General features: G+C 50.6%; 1 protein-coding gene across 7 annotated transcripts in view; it reads left to right on the top strand.

Annotated features, from left to right (window-relative positions):
- IQSEC1 (IQ motif and Sec7 domain ArfGEF 1) overlaps positions 1 to 23,129 on the top strand; it is a 427,684-nt gene extending 404,555 nt beyond the window's left edge. For 3 of the 7 annotated variants that reach the window (XM_054575082.1, XM_054575084.1, XM_054575080.1), the window contains 10 exons: positions 1,054 to 1,176; positions 2,629 to 2,795; positions 5,479 to 5,618; positions 6,049 to 6,078; positions 7,655 to 7,780; positions 9,001 to 9,100; positions 11,460 to 11,621; positions 12,484 to 12,660; positions 18,057 to 18,106; positions 19,353 to 23,129. In XM_054575082.1, the coding sequence (XP_054431057.1) occupies positions 1,054 to 1,176; positions 2,629 to 2,795; positions 5,479 to 5,618; positions 6,049 to 6,078; positions 7,655 to 7,780; positions 9,001 to 9,100; positions 11,460 to 11,621; positions 12,484 to 12,660; positions 18,057 to 18,106; positions 19,353 to 19,910 (1,633 nt within the window). In that variant the 3' untranslated portion in view covers positions 19,911 to 23,129. The remainder of the gene's footprint in view (positions 1 to 1,053; positions 1,177 to 2,628; positions 2,796 to 5,478; positions 5,619 to 6,048; positions 6,079 to 7,654; positions 7,781 to 9,000; positions 9,101 to 11,459; positions 11,622 to 12,483; positions 12,661 to 18,056; positions 18,107 to 19,352) is intronic. The other 4 variants (XR_008529287.1, XR_008529286.1, XM_054575081.1 and 1 more) reach the window with 4 other exon arrangements.
- The last annotated feature ends 374 nt before the right edge of the window (positions 23,130 to 23,503 follow it).

The raw sequence follows: 23,503 nt of genomic DNA, 5'->3' as shown, positions 1-23,503 counted from the left end.
AAAATAGCAGTGGCCTCAGGAAATAGTGAGGTTCTTCCCTCCACACCAGCATCCTACTTGGGTGCTGGTCAGCAGATAGTACCATGTGGCCCCTGCCCCCCTAACTTTCCCCACAAAGGCTGTTGCCCCAAGAGGTCCTTAGTGCTCAGAGAAGTTTGGGGGGCACAACAGCTTATCCTAAGACCATTGCCCTCAGTGGAGGTTACGCCCTAGGAATGGGATTAGGTTCCCCCATCACCAAGGACTCTGCAGCCCCAACAAGGGTGGCCATGGCCTTTTTACAAACCTAAACCAGGCACCAGTTTATGCTGTTTGGGTCCTTGGTTCAGACCTCTCCCTCTCTGTTTAGGAGTCCCGATCAGAAGACAGAGCAGGCTGTAATCCGAGAGCCTGGGGGTGATAAGCACCAGAGGCCTCCCCAAACTCCACCCTCCATTCTTCTGATTGGCACACAAGATGGTCTCAAAAACACTGGCCAAACCTAGCCACCTCGCCCCATACCCTTGATCATACTCTTGATGTGAGAGGACAGGCTCTATGTGAGATCCCTGTATGGAAAGCTAGTGCCCCAGTCTTCATTTCCTCCTCGTGAAGATGGGAGGGTGCTCCTCATCTTTCTCACAGAACATGAGAGATTCATGCATTAAGTCTGCTGTGTGCCTGGTGTAACTCACAGGCTTGAAAACATTTGTTTCTGCGCAAAGGGTCCTAATTGAGAATAGCCGTATACTCTGGCTGCCTGTATTTCTATAAAAAATTGTACACACAGATATAGGCACCAACGTTTTCCTACAGTTTCAGGGCTTTTGTGGACCTCCCCAGAAGTACAGGGATCTTTGGCCATAATCTAAATTGTTTGCTGATGGGTGAAGCCGAGCAGATGTCCTCCCAGACCAGTGACAGCACTATTCCCATGGTCCCGCGGGCAGCTCCCTGGCTCCCCCTCCATCACCCCGTTGTGCATCCTTTGCAAGTGTGTGCCCACCCCACGGATGGGAAGGCAGCAGAGGCTGTGTGGGCAGAGGACACTGATGTGGCCTTGTTTTGTTTCAGCTGCGTGGTGGACGAAATGGACTTCTCTGCCATGGAGCTGGATGAAGCCCTCAGGAAGTTCCAGGCACACATTCGGGTCCAGGGGGAGGCTCAGAAGGTGGAGCGGCTCATTGAGGCCTTCAGGTTGGGCTGTGGCAGGGCAGGGGGAGGGCATCAGGGAAAGGAAGTTTCCTAGCTCAAGGGTCCTGAACTCACCTGGGAGGTGAGGCAGAAGCCCCTCTTGGGTGCCAGGCACTGTGCTGGTCAGTGCTAGAGCCAGGGTTTTTGAACAGTCTTTGTCTTCCTCCAAGTCCTCATGAGTCTCATCTATCCATGAGTCCATCTGTGTTTTCATTTGTTTACCCTTTTACAGGGGCAGCCACTCTCCCACAGTGACTCAGAGCACAAGCTACAGAGCCAGGTGGCCTGATTCTAACACCCTACTCCGCCACTTACCAGCTCTGTGACCTTGTCCTTATTAACCTCTGTGTGCCTCACATCCTTGTTTTTAGAGTGGGAATAACAAAGGCACCTACTCTAGATAGGTTGGAAGGCTTAAACCACTTAGTATGTGTGGGCACGCTTAGCCCAACACCTGACATGACGGAGAGCCTGCATTCAAGGTAACTACACAGCCTTTCATCCTGGGACTCTGCACACTGTTTGTGTAGGGGCCTCTGCTCCTTATTGGGCATGATAGACAGTCAACTGCTGATAAAGCAATCTGGGCTCAGCATCAGTGGTGGGCCAAGGAGGAACATGGACACAGGAGGGTGGCAGTCCTAGGGCCTTGAGTGGAGGGGATATTCAGCCACTTCCTTCCAGGAGGGCTTTGTGGAGGGGGTGGCACTAATGGGGCAGACAGAATTGAAGCCCACATCATCTGAGCAATGATGGCTACCGCTTCAGAAACAATGCCCTACCCAGTTCCTCTTCTCTGTTTCTGCCACTCTCACCATGCTTCCAGGAGGTTACCAATGGAGGGGTCTCTTGGAGGTGAGGGCAGGGGGTATATTTGAGGCAGTAAGGACAGTAGACAGATGACTCAGCGAGGCAGAGTATGTTAGTGAGGCAGTTGGTTTAGGTTCCTTAACAAGATGCCCCAGAAGCTGAGGCTGAAACAAGATGGAAGTGCATCTCCATCTTGGCTGGTGTGGAGGCCAGGCTCTTTTAATCTCAGTCCAATACTCACCATCACATCCATGTTCTAGGCACGACAGGCGAGTTGAGGGCACACCCTTATCTTTTAAGGCACAGCCTTGAAGGTGCACATACCCCACTGGCCATAACTTAATCACATGTCTGTACCAGTCCTGCAGAGCCTGGGAAATGTGGTCTTCACCCTGAAAACCATTGCCTATTGTACAGGTGTGTGGGATAGAACTAAAGTGAGCAGGGACAAGTGGATATAGTCAGGGCCACCTTTCTGCCAGGCAAGTGTTATTCCTATTTACCAGGTGCAGGAGGTGAGGCTCTGAGGGCAGTGACGAGCCTCAGCTGTTTAGTACTATGCAGCTACTCATGAGTGACAAGCAGACTCATTCCCTGCCTTGCCTGAGGTGGTCCTGACCCTCTTCTCTCTCCCCGGCCCCCTAGCCAGCGGTACTGTATCTGCAACCCTGGGGTGGTGCGGCAATTCCGGAACCCAGACACCATCTTCATCCTGGCCTTCGCCATCATCCTGCTCAACACAGACATGTATAGTCCCAACGTCAAGCCCGAGCGCAAGATGAAACTGGAGGACTTTGTCAAGAACCTCCGAGGTGAGCTGTTCTGATCCTGGGCTCAGATGCACAGCCTCCCACAGATGCCCTCTGAGCATGAGCCCCAGCCATGTGTGGGGCAGAGAGGTGAATGCAACACAGCCTCATACTGGGTGCATGAGGAGAGCGAGGGGGCCTGGCTTCAGCACACCCAGTTCTTGCTCAGAGGGGCTTTTGGGGAGTGTTGGTCCCCAAAATTGGTGAACACAGTGCAAATTACTGTAAAGAGCAAGTACTTTCTTAGGGGTGCATGTGGTAGGAACACAGGCTGAGCGACACACACCTGAGTCTTGGGATGTAGGGAACCTAATCCCTGGAGTAAGGTGTTTTTAGCTTGTTCCTAAAGGATGCACAGGGGTTTGACAGGTCGAGGTGGAGAGGAGTTGGTTATGAGGGGGCAGAGGCCTGAGAAACCAGTTCATCATAGTGTCAGAGGGTGAGGCCATACACGGGTCAAGCAAGTCCTGGTTAGGAGGGCGTGCAGGAGAACAGAATGGATTCTGGATGCTGAGAGTCCTGGAGCCTCCAGCAGGTGACAGTCAGACAGACGGGCCAGCACACCCTGCCCCTGTCACTGTTACACCCCTCACTACGTGTGTCCAACCCATCCCTCCTTTACACTTAATGTTCCTGTCAAAACTGCCTTGCCCTTTTGTTTTTTTGTCTAAATATATTATTTAAATATATTTTTAAAAAGAACCTTATATTAACATTGTAAATGGGAAACCAGTAGCATTTGCCACACATAGACAGTCATTATAAAATGCATACAAATGAAAAGAAAGTGCCACTGTTGATTCCAGCTGGAGCTGTTTCTGGCTGGGCCCTTGGCAAGTAGGTCCATGTTAGACAGGTGCTGATGAGGTAGGCAGCAAGAGGGGGCCTTTCCTGGCATCATGTGAGGAAGGAATTGAAAAGGGAACAGCTTTTTTCCAGGCGACTCCATTTTAGCTGTTGGCATGCGCCTTGTGTAGCTGGAGTCCTGGAAGGAAGGGAAGCAGGAAATGTGTCCCTCTCCTTGGGAAATACCAGCTGCATCGGACTGAGGTCTCCTTAGAAAATGGTATCATTATTAAAATTTTTATTTATTTTATTTTTTTCACATAGAAGTTCTTAGTTGATTAATCCTCTCATGAAAATCTGTACAATCACCACAGAGAAAGTCACTGAGGAATCTTTACTCCTTCTGTTGTCCAGTCTCTAGTTCACTTTTTGCAGCACCAGCTTTGGCCTTTGCAGTACCCCCAACTTCATTCTGTTCTCGCATTCCTCTTGCTGTTTTCTTGAGGTCTTTTTCTCATACAGGCCACGTCTTTCAAGTCTATGTCTAGGCCTTGTCTTGCCACCACCAAGATGGGTTCTGAATCCAAATATAAAGATGACACCTGGTGTGAGCTTATATATTTTGGCTAGTTTTTCCCGAGTTTCTGTCCTTCCCAGGATTAAGGACATCAATGACCATTTGTTTCCGCTGAAGCAGTCTGTTAGTGATGAACTTCCTGGTTCGGATACTTACTGTGTTATTCATGGTGGCGGCTGATCTTCAAGCAGCCAGGGAAGAGGTATCATATTTTTTTTTAAAAAAAGCTGGTCTAAATCAAGTCCCACTATGAGTTTGTTGAGCAATTTAAAATTTCTACTCTTCTATATTTTTGTAATAAAGGCTGCTTTGTCATCCTCTGTCCTGGGATTTGAACCATTCTAACATGCCCCCTGGTGGTAGGCACGGCCATAACAGGAAGGCTGGAGAGAGCAGAGGCCACCAGGCGATGGCAGGACCACCCCCTTCCCAAGCTTGACCGGCTTCTGAAGGGGAACAGAGGCTTAGTTCAGAGCATTCAGTTGGCCATTCCCTACATGGAGCACTCATTGTGTGAGACCTGCTGCTAGGTCTGAAGGGCTTTGTGGGCCCCTCTCCATATCCTCTCTAACAGGGTGCGTTCTCAAATCTCTGAACTTGTGCCAGTCTACCATCTGAGGATGGATGTGGGTTTGTGTTTCTCTTGTGAGTAGGGCTGAGTTTCTTGTCTCACAGCAATTTTCAAGTGGTGCAGCAGAAGGTATGCACTTGTTGTCAGAGCAATCTGGGTTTGAGTCCTGGCCCCCAGCTTCTGCTCGTGAGACAACAGCTGGCAAACTGTTCAGATGTACTGAGCTCTCACTTTGTGTAGTATACCATGAGTTGCTCAAACTTCCTCACAACAGCCTGTGAAGTCACCAGTGCTCTAGATGGCCTGTTTCATAGACGCCCAGCTCAGAGAGACTGAGTCACAAGACTAACAAGGGGTGAAGTGAGGACTTGGGCCCAGTTTTAGAGCCTGAACTTACAAATCCTATCCACACAGCCTCCCCTCACCCCAACCCCAACCCCTTCTCTGGTCCTTGGCTTTCTGATCTGTGGAACAGGGGCAGTATGCCTAGCCCACAGGACTGTGGTCAGGATCAGCAAGGTGATATTTATAAAGCCCACTGAGCAGCCTCCCTACGCTTGTCTAGGTAGCTATCCTGGCCTTGTCCCTGGTTAGAGGATTCTGAGGAATTTATGATTGACTGAGGATGTTCAGTAGCTCACTGTTCTGATTTGGTTTAGAAACTGGTCAGTCGGAGGAAGCCTGGGGTCCAAGGCTAATGGGGCCACCCAGGCCCCAGCCCAGCTGATGCCTGACCACTGTCTCCTGCACAGGTGTAGATGATGGCGAGGATATTCCCCGGGAGATGCTGATTGGTATCTATGAGCGGATCCGCAAGCGGGAGCTGAAGACCAATGAGGACCACGTGTCCCAGGTGCAGAAGGTGGAAAAGCTTATCGTGGGGAAGAAGCCGGTATGTGGTGGCCCTGTGTCCCAGGGGAGCTGCTAGGGGGGACTGAGGTGCTCCCATCCCACTGGTCTTGGCTTCCGCCAGTGGCCCTGATGCCCCTTCCAAGCAAGGCTGGTGATTTCTTTCAGAGTTCGGGTTTCTTTAAGTGGCTTCTAATATTTGGGAATAACAATGATTTGCTCTGGGTTAAAGTTGAAGAGAACCCACGGCTCTTAATAAACCAACAGGCAGGGTTGTACAGTTCCTTGGTGACTTGGGAATACCCTCAGAGCTTGCCAGTGAGAGGGCCTCCCTGACCTCTCCCGTTGGTGTGGCTGGTAGAGCTAAGGGAAGGTTCTTTAAGAGGGTATTGCATTGCTTAGTAGTGTCCTCAGGGCCCAGGTGCACCTTTTGGAACGGTAATGTCTTTTTTCTTTGTTATTTCCCCATGTAGATTGGATCCCTGCATCATGGGCTTGGCTGTGTGAGTATCCCTCCCCTTTCATATTCTGGTTGATATCCCGCCCTGAGGGTGCCCAGTGTGGTCACATCTCCCTGCCCCCAGATCCACAGTTCTGGCTGCTTGAGTTAATTTCTGGAGCAATAAGAAATTTGAGTTTCATAATTAACCCAGCCTGGCCTCAAATTTCTGCGAGTCCAGAGATTACAGCCACACAGGAAGGGCTGTGCTGTAAGGCTGAAAGCAGATAGTCTCCTCCCCTCTTGTCTGGGCCGCGTTGAGCTCAGAGACCAAGGTTTGTCCCCAGACCCTGAGACACTGTACCTGAAACAGATGATGTTGGTATGCTTTGGAGGGCCTTCTCGTTTCCCACTCTGCCCAAGCTCTGTCCCCAACAGCATACACCTATAACAGGATCCTCTCGGCTGCCACAGCCTTGTGGAAGTTGCCTGCATGCCCCTGGAGTACACGTGTACTCTGCTAGCCTTGCAATCCCGTGACACATCCCTCCTGTACCTGTCTTTACCCCTCTCCAGTCAGCCAAGTCAGCGTCACAAAACCCTCCGGCCACCTTCCCCTTCTCAGTTTCCCCAGAGAGAGACCAAGACTCCTGGATGCTTTCGTGACTTGCCCTCATCTACCTCTCTAGCCCCACATCTCACCATCCTCTTTCCTTTGTACTTTTACTCTAGACAATACTGTTCCCTGAGAGTACCAGGCTAGGCCACACACTGGCCCCCCTTATCTTGCCTTCCTGATGTGCTGAACTCAGACACCCCTCTACCAGGGTGCCCCTTGCAGAGTTCCCCCTGGCTGTGAACATACTTACCCTCTGAGGGTCTTATCTAAGTGTGCTTTCCCCGTACTAACTCATCTGTCTCCTGTGGGATTTGGGGTGCTCCCAGAGCCACAACTGGGCCTTCATGATCGTTTGTCATACCAGGCCTTGATAGCAGCTTGGACTGTGGCAAGGTCGGGGAGGTGGGGGGCTCTTTGAACCTGTGGCAGGTGTGTTCAGAGGCAGTTGTGCATAGCAAAGGGTCAGACCAGGCCCCACAGAGCAGTGACTGATGGCTCAAGAGTTTGGATAGGGTCTTTCAGTCTTCAGAATGTTGAAATCATTTAGGAGGGGCCTGGGAGAGTGGGAAAACTCTGAGCCTGCAGCTTCCTGGTTGTGTGGCTGAGACTTGCTCAACATCTCTGTGCCTCAGTTTCCTCATCTAGAGTAGACTCTCTAGAACACTCTCTGGAATGTCTTTAGGGACTAATGGGTGCTTTGTGGGGACTCAGAAAACAGGAATTTCACTACGGCTGGGGGCTTACATGTGAGCATGGTCCTCTAAGAAGTCTGGTACCTACTTGAAAGAATTGAACAGAAGTCTCACCAGAAGCGGGGCACTTACCATGGTCCCACAGGACAGAGTGGTAAAATTGCCACAAGCCAAAAAACATGGTCCACTCTACAAGGTTTGTAAGAAAAGGTGGATTTGAACACAAGGCCCAAGGGCTAGGTACCTCACACTCAGGCTAGACTCCTGTGCTGCCCATGCCCCAGAGTTGGGGCAGGCTGCTGAGGACAGTGTTTCCCCTCTCTGCACAGGTTCTCTCTCTGCCTCACCGGCGGCTGGTCTGCTACTGCCGGCTCTTCGAGGTTCCAGACCCAAATAAGCCCCAGAAACTTGGACTGCACCAGCGAGAAATCTTCCTGTTTAATGACCTCCTGGTGGTATGTGGTTCCCCCATGACATTTGTGGCTGACCCCTGCTGCACAGGGAGACCTGGCTGTGTGCCTGCCTGTTGAGGAAATGTCCACAAGGGTGTTGGGGTAGAGGTTAGGGGGTGGAATTAGTCCAGCTCTTTGGGTCACCAGGGGCAGAATCTAATGCAAACTGCTACCATGGAAAATTGAACTTCATTAACTTATGTAAAAATCCAGAAGGGATTTTGGAGCCTCATCCCTGGCTGTTCCAGAGGCTCAGACGTGTCACCAGGACACCTTTTAATAATCTCCATCTCTCAGCTTTGTAGGCTTCTCTGTGTGGGCTACCTTCTCAGGCAGGCTCTGTCCAAGAAGGGAAAGCCGGTCTCAGCAGCTTCAGGCTTAATCCTGTCTCCTTGGCAACCGGTGGGATTTTCTTCCTAAGAATCCCAGCAACCTTGTTTCCTGTGCCTGAGCCTGAGCTAGTCATGGGGCCATGGCAGGTGTGGTGCTGTCTCAGTAGCTAAGCCTGGGTCACAGTCCCCAGGACTAATGGACTGTGGGTGGCAGAGGAGAGGTTCCCAAAGGGAGATTGAGGTGTTCTTGCCCCCCTAAAAAAGGCAGCATGGATGCAAGCCAGTGGGCATGAAGATGCCCTTGCAGAGAGCAAGGGGAACCTGCTCTTGGATCTCTGTCCCCTCCGTGTGCCACGGATTTCCTTCCTGGAGGTCCATGTACCTAGACCCTACCTGCTTAAGGACCAGCTGTACCTGTAAGATTCCTGAGGTGGGAATCCAGATGTGTGGGTTCAAGTTCTTTATTAAGTATCCCTGACCTTGAACAAGTCACTTCAAACCTCTGAATCTGTTTCCCTTGTAAAATTAATCTCTGAGTATTACAGTGGTCAGAAAGGGTCCTGGGCATAAGACCCTTGCATGATGTCTTCAGTGCTACATGAGGTAACATGCCTGCCACCTCTGCTGGGTTGAGGGGCTTTTTAGCCAGCCAGGGGGACCTCAGGGTCTCACAGGAACACAAAGCAGTGTCTACGTCAGGGTGTGAATGGATGTGCATTCCTCCCCATGTCAGTTCTTCCCCGCTGCAGGGGCCTCCAGACTTCTGAACTGCAGAGTAATTCTTATAGGAGAACATGGTCACCATTGGACCCATTTCAGTCTTGAGCTCTCAGAGCAGCTCCAGGGCAGGGCAGATGATTTAGCCTAGCCTCTGTCTCTGGCTGCCCCCAGGTTACCAAGATCTTCCAGAAGAAGAAGAACTCAGTGACATACAACTTCCGACAGTCCTTCTCCCTATATGGCATGCAGGTCCTGCTCTTCGAGAACCAGTGTAAGTCTGTGCTAGGGCTCTGGCCTGGCCTGGTCGTGTGCATGTGTACTGGAGCACTTGTCCACATGTGGCCGTGACCCGTCACACAACTCTAACTTCATAGTCAGGGAGCACTCCTTCCATTTTCTGTCCTTTCTTCCTGTGCCATCAAGGACAGAGGCCCAGGGTACCTTTTCCAGTGCTCACTGATAAGCATCAGTGATTAGAAAGAATTTAATAGCATTATACATAGTGCTCATTGGATTTCCTTTTACTGTTACTTCTTGCAGGTGATAAGATATTTTAATTTAGGGCAGAATGAATTTATTTAAATAAAATGTTAATAGGAAAGCATGAAGTAAATGGTGTAAATAATAGGCACATGTGGACAAACAGGCAAAGGTAATACAGGAATGCCCGGGTCCAGGGCTGAGCCCCGGAGCTGACAGCCAGGGTTCAAATCTTATGGTTAGCAGCTAAGTGGCCTGGCTGCTTAATCTCTCTGGGCTGTGTTTGCTTTGTCTATAAAATGGGGTGGTGCCAGTGCCTGTATCATAGGATTCCATACGTGTGAAGCACTCCTGGCACAAAGGAAGTACTTGGTCAGGATATATTCTAAAGTGCAACTGGAAGGCCTTCTTTGGGTATGAGTGAATCACAGGGGCCTAGGGTAGTTGGTCCCTGACCAGGACACCCTCACTGACCTTGTCTCTCACCTTGCTTCTTCTCATGTCCCATGCCCTTTTCTTTTCTTCTCTCCCTGTTGGAGATCCCTGAGTGGCAGGCTGAGCCAGTCTTCCTGAGATGGGGTGGGGTGGCAGTCCTGCTGACCCACATATTCTGGAGTAGCCCAAGGGGAGGACTGCTCTGATGAAGCGTTACTGTGTCTCCAACAACAGGGATGCCCTCATGTTCTGAAACAGGTTGCCGTGGTGCTGGCTGATCAGCCTTCCATTCTGCAAGTTGAAAGTGTCAGGGACCTGGATTTGGGGCTGTTTACCTCTTCTTTGTCCTAAATGGAACCAGCACCTGCTGTGCTCTCTCCTTTTCCTCACATGTCCACAAGAGGCCCAGGGTGCCAGCCCTGCAGTTTCCCTGCATCCTGACGTGTCAGACCCACCCAAGGCTAGAAGGCCTGCCTTGACTTGGTTTCCACCAGGTGGCACCATGGAGGTTGGTGCCACCCATACTGTCTAAATCAGCAAGCTCCCCCCACCCCCACCCCCAGCCCCCAAGGGGTAGTGGAGGAAGTGATGCTCCCAACAGCAGCCTGGCCAGACTGAATCCTCAGACAGGGGCTGCGCCTGGATAATTTTAAATTCCAAGGGCTTGGCCCTTGATCCTAGACACAGGTACTAATAAGAGCTGTCCTTACATCCCATAGGCCATGCATGCCTTCATGACAGGATTCTCCAACTGCCAGCCCCTGGGTCAGTCTGGCTCAGTTACATTAATTTAGTTTATATACTTTTTAAAATTTGTTGAGCTGATATTTAAATCTTTTCCTTAATATTTTTGTCTTCTCATGAAAAATGAGAAACGTTTGCCATCCCCGGGCCCATACTCCTGAGTGGCAGGGGTCCTGGGCTGCACACTCCATCCCCAGCGCTCTCAGTTGCTCTCAGCCTCACCTGCATTCAGAAGAGTCTCTTGGGTTTCTAAGTATTTGAGTTTTCAGCCTCGACATGGGTCAAAGGTGAGATTGGTGTTTGAGTCAAGATCCTTCAAACACCCAGTGATAAATGCTTGATTTCCGCTGAGGGGAAAGGTGCTTTCAGGAGACCAAAGACCTAGGGACCCCTTGAGCTCGGAAGTGGCAGCAGGCAGGTCTGAGTAGAAAAACACTGCACTCAGCACAGACTGCACTGGGTGTGGGGGCACCCACAGTGTACCCCAAGATTGCTGAGGGTCTGGAGAACATTCATGAGAGAACAGAGCTCAGTCTAGTCTCAGAATTATCTAAGGTGACTGGGTAAGACACTCCATCTAGCATAGGGTGCTGCTGCCTCTGTCTCCACATGGGCTCAGCACCTGGCCACTGTCGCAAAGTGGCCAAGGGCCTGGAAATGAAAGACCTGGGTCCCATAACCTTCAGGCTGGAGAAGAAGGGGGCCCTGGCTTCCTCTCAAGATCAGCCAAATCTTCCCCTGACTTAATATCAAGCATCATGGGCCCAAGATAGCAGATGGAGCTTGTCTGGTGGTTCCACCAGTCTGTTCTATAGAAGCCTTTTTCCCTGTCAGACATGTCTGCTGAGAGCCTTCATTCTAACCACTTTTCTCATGTCCATCCTGAATTTAGATTTACTAGTATTTTCTTGACTAGAAGGGAGATGGCAGAGAATGCAGGGGCCCATTTGTTCTCTTCTTCTCCTTTGCAGACTACCCCAATGGCATCCGGCTCACATCTGCAGTCCCTGGAGCAGACATAAAAGTGTTAATAAACTTTAATGCTCCCAATCCTCAAGACCGGAAGAAATTCAGTGATGACCTGCGGGAGTCCATTGCAGAGGTACAGGAGATGGAGAAGCACAGGATAGAGTGTAAGTTGCAAACCTCCTGGGGAGGAAAAGCCATCAACCCCGGCCTCTTTTAGGACTCTCTGGACACAGGCATTGGCTCCTATGTGGTGGCAGTGACTCTGTGAGCCTGCAGAAAGTAGATACCCCAGTCTTTTCTGACTTTCTCATGTCCCTGTGACTGGCAGCCCACATGCCCAGGCCATAGAAGGCACAGAGGGAAGAAAGGGTGGCAGAGGCCTCCTGGTGAGAGTTGGGGCTTCAGAGGCCCAGGCCTATCCTGACTGGGAAGGGCCCCCCGGTTCCTGGTTACCCCATGGGACAAGAGCTCCCAGAGTTCTGGAGCTGAGCTCTTTGCACTTTAGTGTGGTTGTTATTTATTCATTTTCTGCATCAGGGCACAGCAGACTGATGAGGTCATAGCCATGCCCATCACCAGGGTTCTGGTAGAGTTGATTACAGCCCCTGCTTCTCCTGGCTCCAAGCCTCACCCTCTGGAGGCTTAGATGTGCCTACCTCTCGCCCTTCCACAAAAGGCCAAGCAACACGTAGCTTATCTCCAGACCTACAAACTCTCCCTTCTTCTTGATCCTTAAGCCTGGAAAGTGACTATCTTTCCTGCAGGACACAAGGCATTTTGGACCCTCTGATGCCCCTTCTGGAGTCTTTTTTTGTCTTCCTTTTATTGAAGACAGCCAGCACACCTCTTTCCCAAGACAACATTCACCCCTTACTTTTTCCCCATTTCAGGTAAATGGAGACTTTGTACAGTACCAATGCTGAACAGAGGGCCGTGGTCCTCTTTATTTTCTCCTGATGGGTGGGTTCTAGCCTTGTCCTCTCCAGGCTATGTTCCTCTCACTGGGCCACTGCTTCTCTGTTTCAGCGGAGCTCGAGAAACAGAAGGGCGTTGTGCGGCCCAGCATGTCCCAGTGTTCCAGCCTCAAAAAGGAGTCAGGCAATGGGACACTTAACCGGGCCTGCCTGGATGACAGCTATGCCAGCAGTGAGGGCCTCAAGCGCAGTGCCCTCAGCAGCTCCCTGCGGGACCTTTCAGAAGCTGGTAAGAGCTGAGCCTAGGTACTCAGACCAGGCTCGCCAGTGGTCGGGCCATGCATTGGGTGCCGGGAAGGCACTGTAGTATGGCTGGCAGGGGAGGGCTCAGATGGAGCACCACTGAGTTTCCCATGACCATTCCCAAATCAGCAGCATAAGAGCATGCAGAGACGGTGTTAGCAAAAGGCAAGCGAAAACAGGACAGAATTGTCAAAGGCAGAACAGCAAGGAAGTTACCCCATTCTCCTTTCTTGTTCCGGGGTTTTGTTTGTTTGTTTGTTTGTTTGTTTGTTTTCTGAAAATGGCTCTCTCAAAGAGTGAGCCAGGCCCACTGACGGATGTGTCCCGTGTACTCTGTGCTGCCATGCCCCTGTGTTTTATGCTGATGAATGAAATGGAGTAAAGTTCTCTAAACTGTGCCTGAAAATGCCCTCTCCCGCTGTCCCTGGTCTTGCTTTCTGCCCAGAGGTCTCCTTTCTGGGCCTCCGTCCAGTGCAGAAGCAGGAGCCACAGCTGGCTCTGAGAACCAGGGGAAAGCCCTGGTAGAAACTGTCATTTTTGTTCTCTGTTTCTATGTGTGTTTAATTTGCTGCCAGCCTTTTAACCCCCAAGCGAGCAGCACCTCTCAAGCCTCCCAGCTTTCCTGGAGTAGGGGTAGGGGTTGTTGCGCCTGGAGCATCAGGGAGCAGGGAGCAGCTCTCACATGGCTTGGCCCTCATGCCTGGGGCAAGTGAAGCAGGGAGGTGTGGGAGCAGACCCAGCTTACTGCTTGTGAGTGCTACTCCAGCCTAGTTTGCCTGCTGCCCTATCAGAGGAGCTATGGAATGAAGGGGTACATCCTGGCAGTGTCATCAGTCCCCCACTAGTCATGTTTAACCAATCAGCTTCTCCTGGGAGAAGGCTTGGGGTCTGCAGAGCAGTGGGGATTGCAGGACATTGCACAGTGGGCACAGGGCTGTGCCCAGCACTATAGGCTCCTGGGACCCTGGGCTCTACTTGCCCTGAGACCTCAGGTATCCTAGCCCCAGGAACCACTGCTTTGTTGGGGAAGACCCTCAGGTCAAGGTCAGCCTCCTCTTCTCCAGGGGGCCAGTGGCCCCTCCCCTCGTCAGAGCTGGCCCCTCCTACCCTGCCTCAGATATTACCAAGTGGCCAGCTGCAGGCCCCGCTATGAGAGCCTGCTCATGAGGCCATCTGGTACCTGCCCTGCCAGCAGCTCGCCTCCCTTTGTTTGGCTTATTCATTTCTCAGAAATGTTTTTCTTCTTTTTTTTTTTTTAGTTGAATTTTTTTTCTTTTGCTTTTGTGTTGTCATTTTTTTTTCCATAGTGAAAATCAGAAATCCATTGCCAGCATGAGGGTTAACCCACGACTTCCCAACCCTATCCCTGTTGGCATTTCATGTCTGATAATTCCTTGCTGTGGGGACAGTACTGTGCAAGAGGTTCAGCAGCATCCCTGGCCTCTACTTTCCAGTCATGACAATTAGTAATGTCTCCAGAAATTGCCGGGTGTCCTCTGGAGGGCAAAATCACCCTTGATCGAGAACCACTGATTTTTCCTGTGGCTTCTTAACTCAGCTAAACATAACCAGACTACTGTGGGCCCCTACAGACCGGGGACCTGGGGCCTGTGTTTGAGTTTGTGCAGTGGAGCAGACTCTGGCCTCTCTGTTTCTTGGAGGGCCAGAGGACCCTGTCCAGCATCCTCAGGTAGCAATGGCTCTGTTGGAACTGAGGTTCTCAGCATGTCCAGACACATTCACTTCAGTCCAGGTGATGAGTATATCTACTCTGCCACAGCTTAGAGCTTAGGGGTCAGACAGAGATGCATGCCCAGGCACACAGCCATGGGAGGGATAGACTTCCACAATTTGACTGATTTTCATTTATTGCCACTCTCGCCACTATCATTTAGGGATTCTGAGCTGAGAAAGACTCTAGGGATTGTGTCCTCTCAGAAACTGAAGCTACAATGGAACAAGTTCCCAGGAAAGAAAGTTCCCTGACCCCAGGAGGGTTGGAGGGTGAGGTGAGGTGGGTGTTTGAGTTCTGGCAGCCACCAGAGCCCCAGACTAAAAACAGGCCACCAGTGACTTCCAGAAGGAGACTGTGCCAGCAGCCTTCTAGAAGATACTGGGTTCAGCTGCCGGATATGTGGAACTGTGTGCTCTGTACTAGGTTGGGTCAAAGCTCTCCGCTTGCAGCATCCTCCCCCCATCATGGCCTTCACTAAGATAACCTTGTCGAGGAGAGGCAAGGCCTTGGGGAACCTGTTCCCATAGGAAACCCATTGTTTAGTGGTCGGCAAATCATTATCCTGAGAGCAGCTGCCCTAGACTTAGACTTACACAGCTCTCTAGGAGACAGCATACAGGCATGTGGCCTCAGCCCTTTGTGAACCTGGAGAACCCAAGAGGAAGTCATGGTTTGATGGCCCAGAACTGGCAGGAGATGCCTCCAGGGGCCCCTGACATTCTGAGAGGCAGACAGAAGGGCCTGGGCTCCAGCCCAAGCTACCCTCTAAGCTGCGAGGCCTCGCCTGCATGTCCCTCCACATGGTCTTCCTGTGGTCAGGGTCCAGTGTGCATTTCAGTGGCACCAGAGGCCTGCTGGCCTGAGATCAGGGATTGACAAATATCATGAACACAGTGTAACTGGGCCTTAGCCCTTGCCCCAGATCAGTCAAGTCGTGGTGGTGGACACTGTCTGTGGGTCCCTGAGGTCCTCCTGCCCCTTTCCAGCCAAGCTGCTCAACACCAGTCCCCACGGGGATATAGCACCTGCGTGCACCCATCATCATTCCAGGAGTAGAGCTGGAGACCTGCTGTGTCCTGCACCAGGGCAGTCCTATCTGGGGAGACTTGGCAGCTCTTGGTGGCCAGTTTCCAAAGCAGCACCTGCTACCCCAAGATGGGCTCTCTGCACACAAGTGGCCTATGGCTGCCCCTTCTGGGACAGGGGCTGTGTTCCCAGAAGGTGTTCACAGGGGTGTGCTTGGAATGGCCACCCAGGCAGAGTCCAGCAGGGGACATACAGCACACTGATTTCAGAGTCACACTGGTGAGATCTTCCTCCGCCTCTGTCAGCTGCTCATTAGCTATCAGACCCTGGCCAAATTATATCATTGGGCCTCAGTTTCCCCAACTGCAAGGTGGGGACTAGTACTTCCCTCTAAGCATCTCTGTGAGAGAGTCGATGCATGCCAAGCCTTTAGAGCAGGGCCTGGTACAGGGTGTGGCTGTTGTCCCTGAGCAAGTGTATTTGTGTGGCCTCCAGGATTGCTAAAGGCACAGGGCCAACACTCTGGGCAGAGAGCTAACATTCTGTCCTGACTCTTAAGAGGCAGGGGAAGGCTCAGAACAGCCATGGTAGGAGCCCCTTCCAGACATGATTTCTGTTCAGGCTGGCTCTAGGAGAGGTGCTGGCTGAGGAGGAACTCACCTGAAGCTAGTGCAGGATCCAGGGAAGGTTATCTGGAAATAGTGCAGATGAGGGATGGCGTGGTTACATGGGTGTGAGACCCTGTTCTGGCATGCTTTGCCTCTATTAATGTGCGCACACACACAAACCTGGACATGGGTGTGTAATGAGCATCTGTGAGTGGGGCTCTGGGACTGGAGTCCAGAGAGCTCCTGTGGGGGCACCCACATCCCATGCTGATCTGAAAAGGAGAAATGATGAATAATTCTAAGGAACTTGACATCACTCAAAGTTTTCCAAGTTAAAGCTCTCGTAAGTCTTGGCCCACACTGGGCAGAAGGAGGAGGGCCTTGGGAAGGTCAGTCCTCACACCAGGTGGAAGATGAGGAAATGTGACTGTCACCTTTCTTCTGGCTGGCATTAAGGGTTTTCCCTGGTCCTCAGGTGAAAACTGGTGGAAAACACTCTAGCCCTCATCCATTGCGTGGCCCTGCCATGAGTGGGCTCTGAGGACCTCTCACACATGCCAAAGTCCAGCAAATCCTTCTGTAGAGCTCAGGCTCCCAGTTGGCAATCAGGCTGGAGAAGGGGTGGGAGGGTCAGCAGGCAAGGCAAAGGGACTAGACCTTCCCTGAGCCTGCTGTTGTCGCCTAGGACTGAGGCCTTGTTCTGGGCATGACCCGGCATGCTCAGGTGCTGCCATGAGGCCCAAAGACCCACAGGCACACCCTTTCCACAGAGATTCAGGCCACAGAGAGGCACATCACAATCTATCCCATTTTCCAGGCTCCTGGGCCTGGCATGCATCCAGCTCAGAAAGCAGCATGACCAAGATTTCCAGCCTCAGGTAGACAGGCAGACATGGGGGATGAACCCTGCTCACTATGGGAATTGAGCTGATCAGGCCATCAGCCAGAACCTCCATTTCCTCCTTGGCATGGGCAAAGTGACACCTGTCCTGCATTGTTATGGGGCTTGACCAGGAACCAACATGGTACTCAACTAACGGCCAGGGTTGCGCAGATGGAAGCCTAGAAAATGTCAAGTGGGAGGCCCCTTCTCTATGTCCCCTACCCATCTGCATTCCCAGAGACAAGATAGAGGCTGGGCCCCTAAACTTGGGCATTATTGTTCCTGCTGACCCAGATGTCCTGCAGGGACCCATGAAGAAGTCCTCCGAGGGACTATGTAGGCCAGGCCAGGCACTGGAAATCCAGAACCAAGAGGAAAACTCAACTTTCCTATAATATGGCCAACCCATATGTAGTGCCTACCATGTGCCTTGCTCTGGGGACATAAAAAGGCATTGGCAGTGAGTGCCAAGGAAATGCTAATTGGCCTCCTGGGGGTGGTGCCCACAGAGGGGAGAGGGACTCCAGGCCCCTCTTAGTGGCCTCTGACCCTATCTCCTGCCCCTGGCCAAGGCTCTGCACAAAACAAACACTCCTGGAGGCACCAGCTCCTTTAACCTACCCGGGAGGAAAAGGGTTTCTAGTTTAGTTTTCTCCTAATCATGATTCCCACCCTGCCTGGAGGAGAGCAATATATTGTATGTATATGTGTATGCAGATACACACCATACATGTATGAAATCCACTGAAAGTCAGATCCGGGCAGGACTACATTTTGTTTGTTTTTAGCCATTGGAGAACTTATCTTACCCTGTCCCCTCAGCAGCTGGCTGGAGCCAACTTGAGCCATGGGGTTTTGGGCTCTACCTGTGTCCCTGCCCCTCCCCCCAGACTGCTGATACAGGAGAAGGGGCTGGTGAAAAATAATTTTATTTTTATTTTTTTAACCTCCCCCTTTTTTTATTATTATTAACTAGTTACTGCCCTGCCACCAGCTTCCCCAGTGAGCCCCTCCTCCTGCCCTGACGTGCCGCAGGTGGGCCCCATACCTGAGCCTGGTGGTGGTGGCAGCAGTACAGTGCCCTGGCCTCATGTCCAAGTCTAACCTCTGGTATTGCATGTTCTGGGCAGGGAAGCGAGGGCGTCGCAGCAGTGCGGGATCGCTAGAGAGCACTGTGGAAGTAAGTAGGAAGCACCTACGTTCAGCTGGCTGTCGTGTGTTGCCTCCCCAATCCTGGGTTTATACCTGTTGTCTTTGTATGTGTGTGTGTGTGCTTTCCCTCTACTGCACAGAGGTGCAAACACACCCCTATCCCTCCTGCCTGCCTCAGCCCAGTGCATGCCAGATTTCCCCTCTGCCTAGAATCTCACTGCTTGTTTGGGCTGGAATGGTCGGGGCTGGTTCTGGATTTTGCCTTTTTCAGTTCCCACTTAACCCCTATTCCCTGTGGCCTCCCAGCATGATTAACATCCCCGGCTTCTGGGTACTTCCCTGTCGTCACCCACAAGCACTGCTTCTGGGGCGGAAGCAGCAGCTGCTGAGCACCCGTGCAACTTCCCCCTTTGCCAGTCTCCTGACTTCCACGCTCCACCATCCCCATTGCTTCCTTCCTGGAGTTTCACTTGCTGTGTGTCTGCAGATAGGGCACCATGGACTTGCTTAACAAGCTAGGGGGAGGAGGAGAGCCATGACAGAAAGAAAAACAGTGTGGATTTCATGAGATTTCATTCATCCTCCAGCCATCTCTATATTACTGTTCACATCTTAACCTCCGCTTGCAGACCTTTTTGTTTCTTTCTTTTTCCTTGTTTGGTTTGCAGTAGGTAGCTGCAGTGAAATGTTTAGGCAGTCCCCAGCCCCAGGACAAGGTCTCCCAAGCCTCTCCTGTCCCTTCACCATCTTCCCAGAAACCTTGGGTTCCACACAGGTAGAACAAATGCTCTTGGACTCTTTGAGAGGACCCAGGGGAGCTGAGAGTGTGATTTCAGCAGGAAAGGGGTTCCTCTTCATGCAAGCCAGTCCACCCCACTCCCCTCAGCACACACCACTCACAGACACCCCCGAACAAATTATTCTGGTCTGGAAGCTCAGGCCACCTGTCGTGACAGGGTGCTTGTCAGGATAAGAGTCCAAATTTGTGCTGCTGCTGTGGTTGACTAGACAGGAAGGTCTCTCCTTTCCTGCCCAACCCCCACTTTTCTCACTGGAAGGCCACTTCTCACCCCCGAGCTGACCTGCCACAGTAGTGTGAGAAGAAGTGGTGCCAGACTCCAGCCTCACCCAGCCCCGCCCTCTGCGGCCAGTGAGTTGAACTAAGGCTTAGCAGTCAGTGGGTGAACTTTTTACATTAGGAAAAAAAAAAATTTCATTCTGACATAAGTGCTTTAAGATCTTTTAATTTTGATTTCTATGAATTTCCTTTTTAGGGGTCCATCATTAGCAGCCCTCACATGCGCCGGAGAGCTCCATCAACACGAGAGTGTCCATCTCGCCCACACCAGACAATGCCTAATTCATCCTCCCTTCTGGGCTCCTTATTTGGGAGTAAAAGAGGGAAGCCCTCTCCTCAGGCTCACCTGCCCTCAGCCCCTCCCCAGCCACCCCCACACCTGCCAGGCCTGCCCCACCCTCAGCACTCTGTGGCAAGCCATCACCAGGGTCCTGCAGAGGGTCCCCCACAGGCCCAGATGCATGGGCACCATAGCCAGTACTGCCATATGCAGCAGAACCCGCCCCCCTACCACCACCACCATCACTACCACCCCCCCCAGCACGTCCAGCACGCACACCCGTACCACCACGGACCCCATGGGGGGCACTTGCCCTACGGGGCCCACACGCACAGCCACCCACCACTGCCCTTGGCCCATGGCAGCCACCCTGGCCACACAGGCCATGCAGCACACCACCACGGGCAATCCCCTGCCCCACCGCCCCCCACCAGCAGCAAGGCAAAACCCAGTGTCATCAGCACAATTGTGTAGACAGCCTGGGAGGGGGTCCCAGACCCCCCCGGAACAAGTGCGTACCACACAGAGGCATGCCTGGGGACAGCCAGCCTCAGACCAGACCCAGGGCACTTCTGTTTCCATCTCTTCCCCCTGCTCCCCACAGCCTGGATGGAACCTCCCAAGCCTATGGGCTTGTGATATAGGAAACAAAGCTCCTGATTTAATTTAGCATTGGAGCCCTGGCTCCATCCTCCGCAACCCAAGTGGTAGGCCTCAGCCACCATCAGCTTTGAAATGATACCTCTGGCCAAGTTGATGTTGAACTGCCCACCCCTCCACCCCACTGCAGCCCTGAGCTCTCTCCTCCCTAATTGTACATGCATATGAAAAGCCTAAAAAAAGAAGAAACAAGACACAAAAACCAGAACAGAACAAAACAGAAAACCCAAAACTTGCTGCATTATTGCTCTTTTATTGAGAATGGGCAAAATTAAGTAGACCTGATATGGTTGATGAAAATACGTAAGTAAACTTTATATAATATAAATATATAAATATATAAATATAAATATATATATATATATATACTGTATAGGTAGTATTTGTGTGTGAAAGGCAAACATTTCAGTCCACAAACTTAGCAATATAGACTTTACAAGGAGCTCCATTTACCCAATAGACAGTACCTTAGATGAATGTGTGAGAGAGTAGATTAAAAACCTAAATGCTAGGAACAGACTCAGATATTTCCATATTTTCATAAAAAGCAGAGAAGTCCCTCTAGGACTAAATCATTACTTACGCAATCATTACTAACTGTGCCAAGTAACATAGATCTAACTGTTTAAAAAGTCCAATATTGCTTTATATAAATCCTTATTTTATTAACAGAATACTATCATAAGTAATCAGTATTATAACTGCTCTGTTATTTCAGGTAAGCAAATAGATAAAATGCAGTAAACTACAGTAGCAACTCAGGATAACTAGTTAAGAACTGGTTGTCTTAGAATATTGGTTACACAGATTCATAGACATTCGAATGGCTGTGATAACTGTGAATTTCCATGATCCATATTTCTTTTATATGCATATGATTTGATGCACACTCACTCAGAGTCCTCTGAGAGGGGCATCCATACACTGCAGATGCATCATCTCCAACATGGAAACGACCTACTCTCATCCTCGTCTCCCTCAGCGCCATAACTTTTTCATCCTGTTTCCAACTACAACAGGCAGAAGCCCCTGAGCATGGTTTTACCAGGAGCCTCTTTCAGACCTGCAGGCTGATTTTAGCATTTAGCAACCCAGGGCAGTGTGTGTGTTTCCCATTTTATTTTCTGAGTGGTAGCCGTGATCATTGTAACTTCATGTAGCCATGTGCTAGCATAACCCCTGTGTCATCACTGTGGCCCCTCTGACTCCAGCTGACAGGTGCCCAGCCCTCACCGGTGAAGCTCCCGCTGCCTTCTCATGGTCCAGTTAGCTGCCAGGGCATCATATGACTTTCAGCTGTGCTCTTGTTGCTTCCGTGTTGTATTGACACCATCCGCTCCCCTAGGGCCGGGCGCTGCACACGTCTGGTTCTGTGCCTGAGTCACCCATGGCCCATACTTTGTAGTTTCAGCCTTTCGAGCCACTGCAGCCACCAGTGCTGTGTTCCTAAGCCATGGGACCCGAGGACTGCCCCACGGCACCTGCCCAGGTGGAGAGCCCTTTCAGAAAGGGCGAAGCTAACGCAGGACTGTGGGCTGTGGGGCTTCGTGCTCCTGGAAGTCGTGGTGAGCTGTGGCCGGACTGCAGATGACAGAGGGGAGCCTGCCCTAGCCAGCTGATTGGGCATCTGTCCATTTCCCTCCCCACCTTCTCTTTGCCATATCATCGAGGTCATCATACCAGCAAATCTGCAAACTGAGCACTTTGTTAATCTCCACAGAGAGCAAATACAGCAATCTAGAGTTTAGCCTTGTTAAAAAAGAAGTGTGACTTGAACCTGCCTGCCTTTATCTTCTCATTGGTCCAGCATCTCTCTCGGGCATCTACTCAGAAAGTGAGAGGTGAAGAGCACAGACACTTGATCTGGTCCAGGCCCAGCTGCGGGGAGGCTCCCCAGTCCCATGGACTCCTGAATTCTTGGGTTTTCCTTCAAAGCCAGGCTCCCTGAGGCATTTTGTTGTGCAGTTTAAAGGACATTGTTCTGACAAGGAAAAGTCAAATTGTACTGTGTGTCATAGATGTTGATTGTGTGAAGCCACATCTATGTATTGTATATTTGCAAAATATATCAGTGTTACTATTGACAAATAGTTGAAGTAAAGTGATAACATATTAAATATGTCTGCTTTTTTTTTTTACTCTTCTGTACCAATAGTAGAGTTCAACTGTAAGCTACAGGTTGTTCCAGAAAAGATACAGGCTGTTCAGGTACAAGGATGCTCTTTCTGAAAGGACAGGCACTATAGAGAAACAAAGCAAAAAGAACCAACAATAATTCGTTGGTGGGGGCCTGGGGGAGGTCTCGCTCGTCTTTGCATGTGTTCCGAGGGCCACTCAGCTCTCACCTCCAAAACTGTCACTGATGTGCTCTGAGTTTGTCCTGTGCCGCAGGACTTGGTGAAAGGCAACTTCTTGAACAAACTCAGTTTCTCCCTGTGTTTCCAACTTTATGCAGTGCATTGTGCTCAGATCAATGAGGTTTTAACATTCTCTGTGTTTTGTTTGCAAACCTATCATGGGAAGTGTCTCCAGAAGTACATTGTTCCGTTGAAGAGACTAGAGCCAAATGTGATCCCCATGTTGATTTCATGGGGCTGTACTCTCTGGATCTCAACCTGTCAGAGTCACAGCTGTGGGAACCTATTGTTCACAGAGCCCCTCGTGCCCTCAGGAGGCTGAGTGCCACCATGATGTTTGTGTCATCTGTCAGGACACTCTTGGGACATCTTTCTCAAGTTGCACAAATTATTTCAATTATGTAATTTCTGACAGGAACAGGCAACTCTTAGAGGAAGCAGCTGGTAATATCACAAAAATCTTTTCTGGGACAACAATTAAATCATGTATTTGTATTTTTTTAAGTTTATTAATGAATTATACAACACTGTAAAAATAAAGTTTATCCTAATATGATGTGCACATCTTGCTTAAAAATGTCTTCAGTCTTCCAGTGTAGTGTGTTTTCCACCATGCACTGCATGCAGCAGAAGCCTCTTCTTTTCTAAAAAAAAAAAAAAAAAAATTAGCTGAAAAGACAGCAGATATTTAAACATGACCCTCAGTGTTGACTCAGCGTTCCATATGAAACAGGATAAGCATGCATCTTACAGTTTTATTGTAAAAATATCATCACCCTCCCTGTCTGAAAAATGAGTAACTTTGTACATATTTTAAGTAACAACAATAATCAAGGAAACAGATTGCACAATGAATCAGTGTGAAATGGGGGTGAAAAGGGGCAAGCAGGAAGAGCCTGCTTGAGGTCACATGTACCTCCTGTGCACGTCATTGTCACTGTTCTGTCTGTGGTCATGCTGAGGTCATGTGCAGTATCTGTCTCCTCTTGAGAACTGTCATTCATCTTCAAGTTGTTTTAAATGACTAGAATCAGGTCTTGAATGCAGACT

The sequence above is a fragment of the Pteronotus mesoamericanus genome, unplaced genomic scaffold (genome assembly GCF_021234165.1).
Source record: "Pteronotus mesoamericanus isolate MK-2021 breed Mesoamerican mustached bat unplaced genomic scaffold, CSHL_Meso_final contig_27, whole genome shotgun sequence".
In the NCBI taxonomy this organism is placed as follows: Eukaryota; Metazoa; Chordata; class Mammalia; order Chiroptera; family Mormoopidae; genus Pteronotus; species Pteronotus mesoamericanus.
This window is presented reverse-complemented; position numbering and strand designations above follow the sequence as displayed.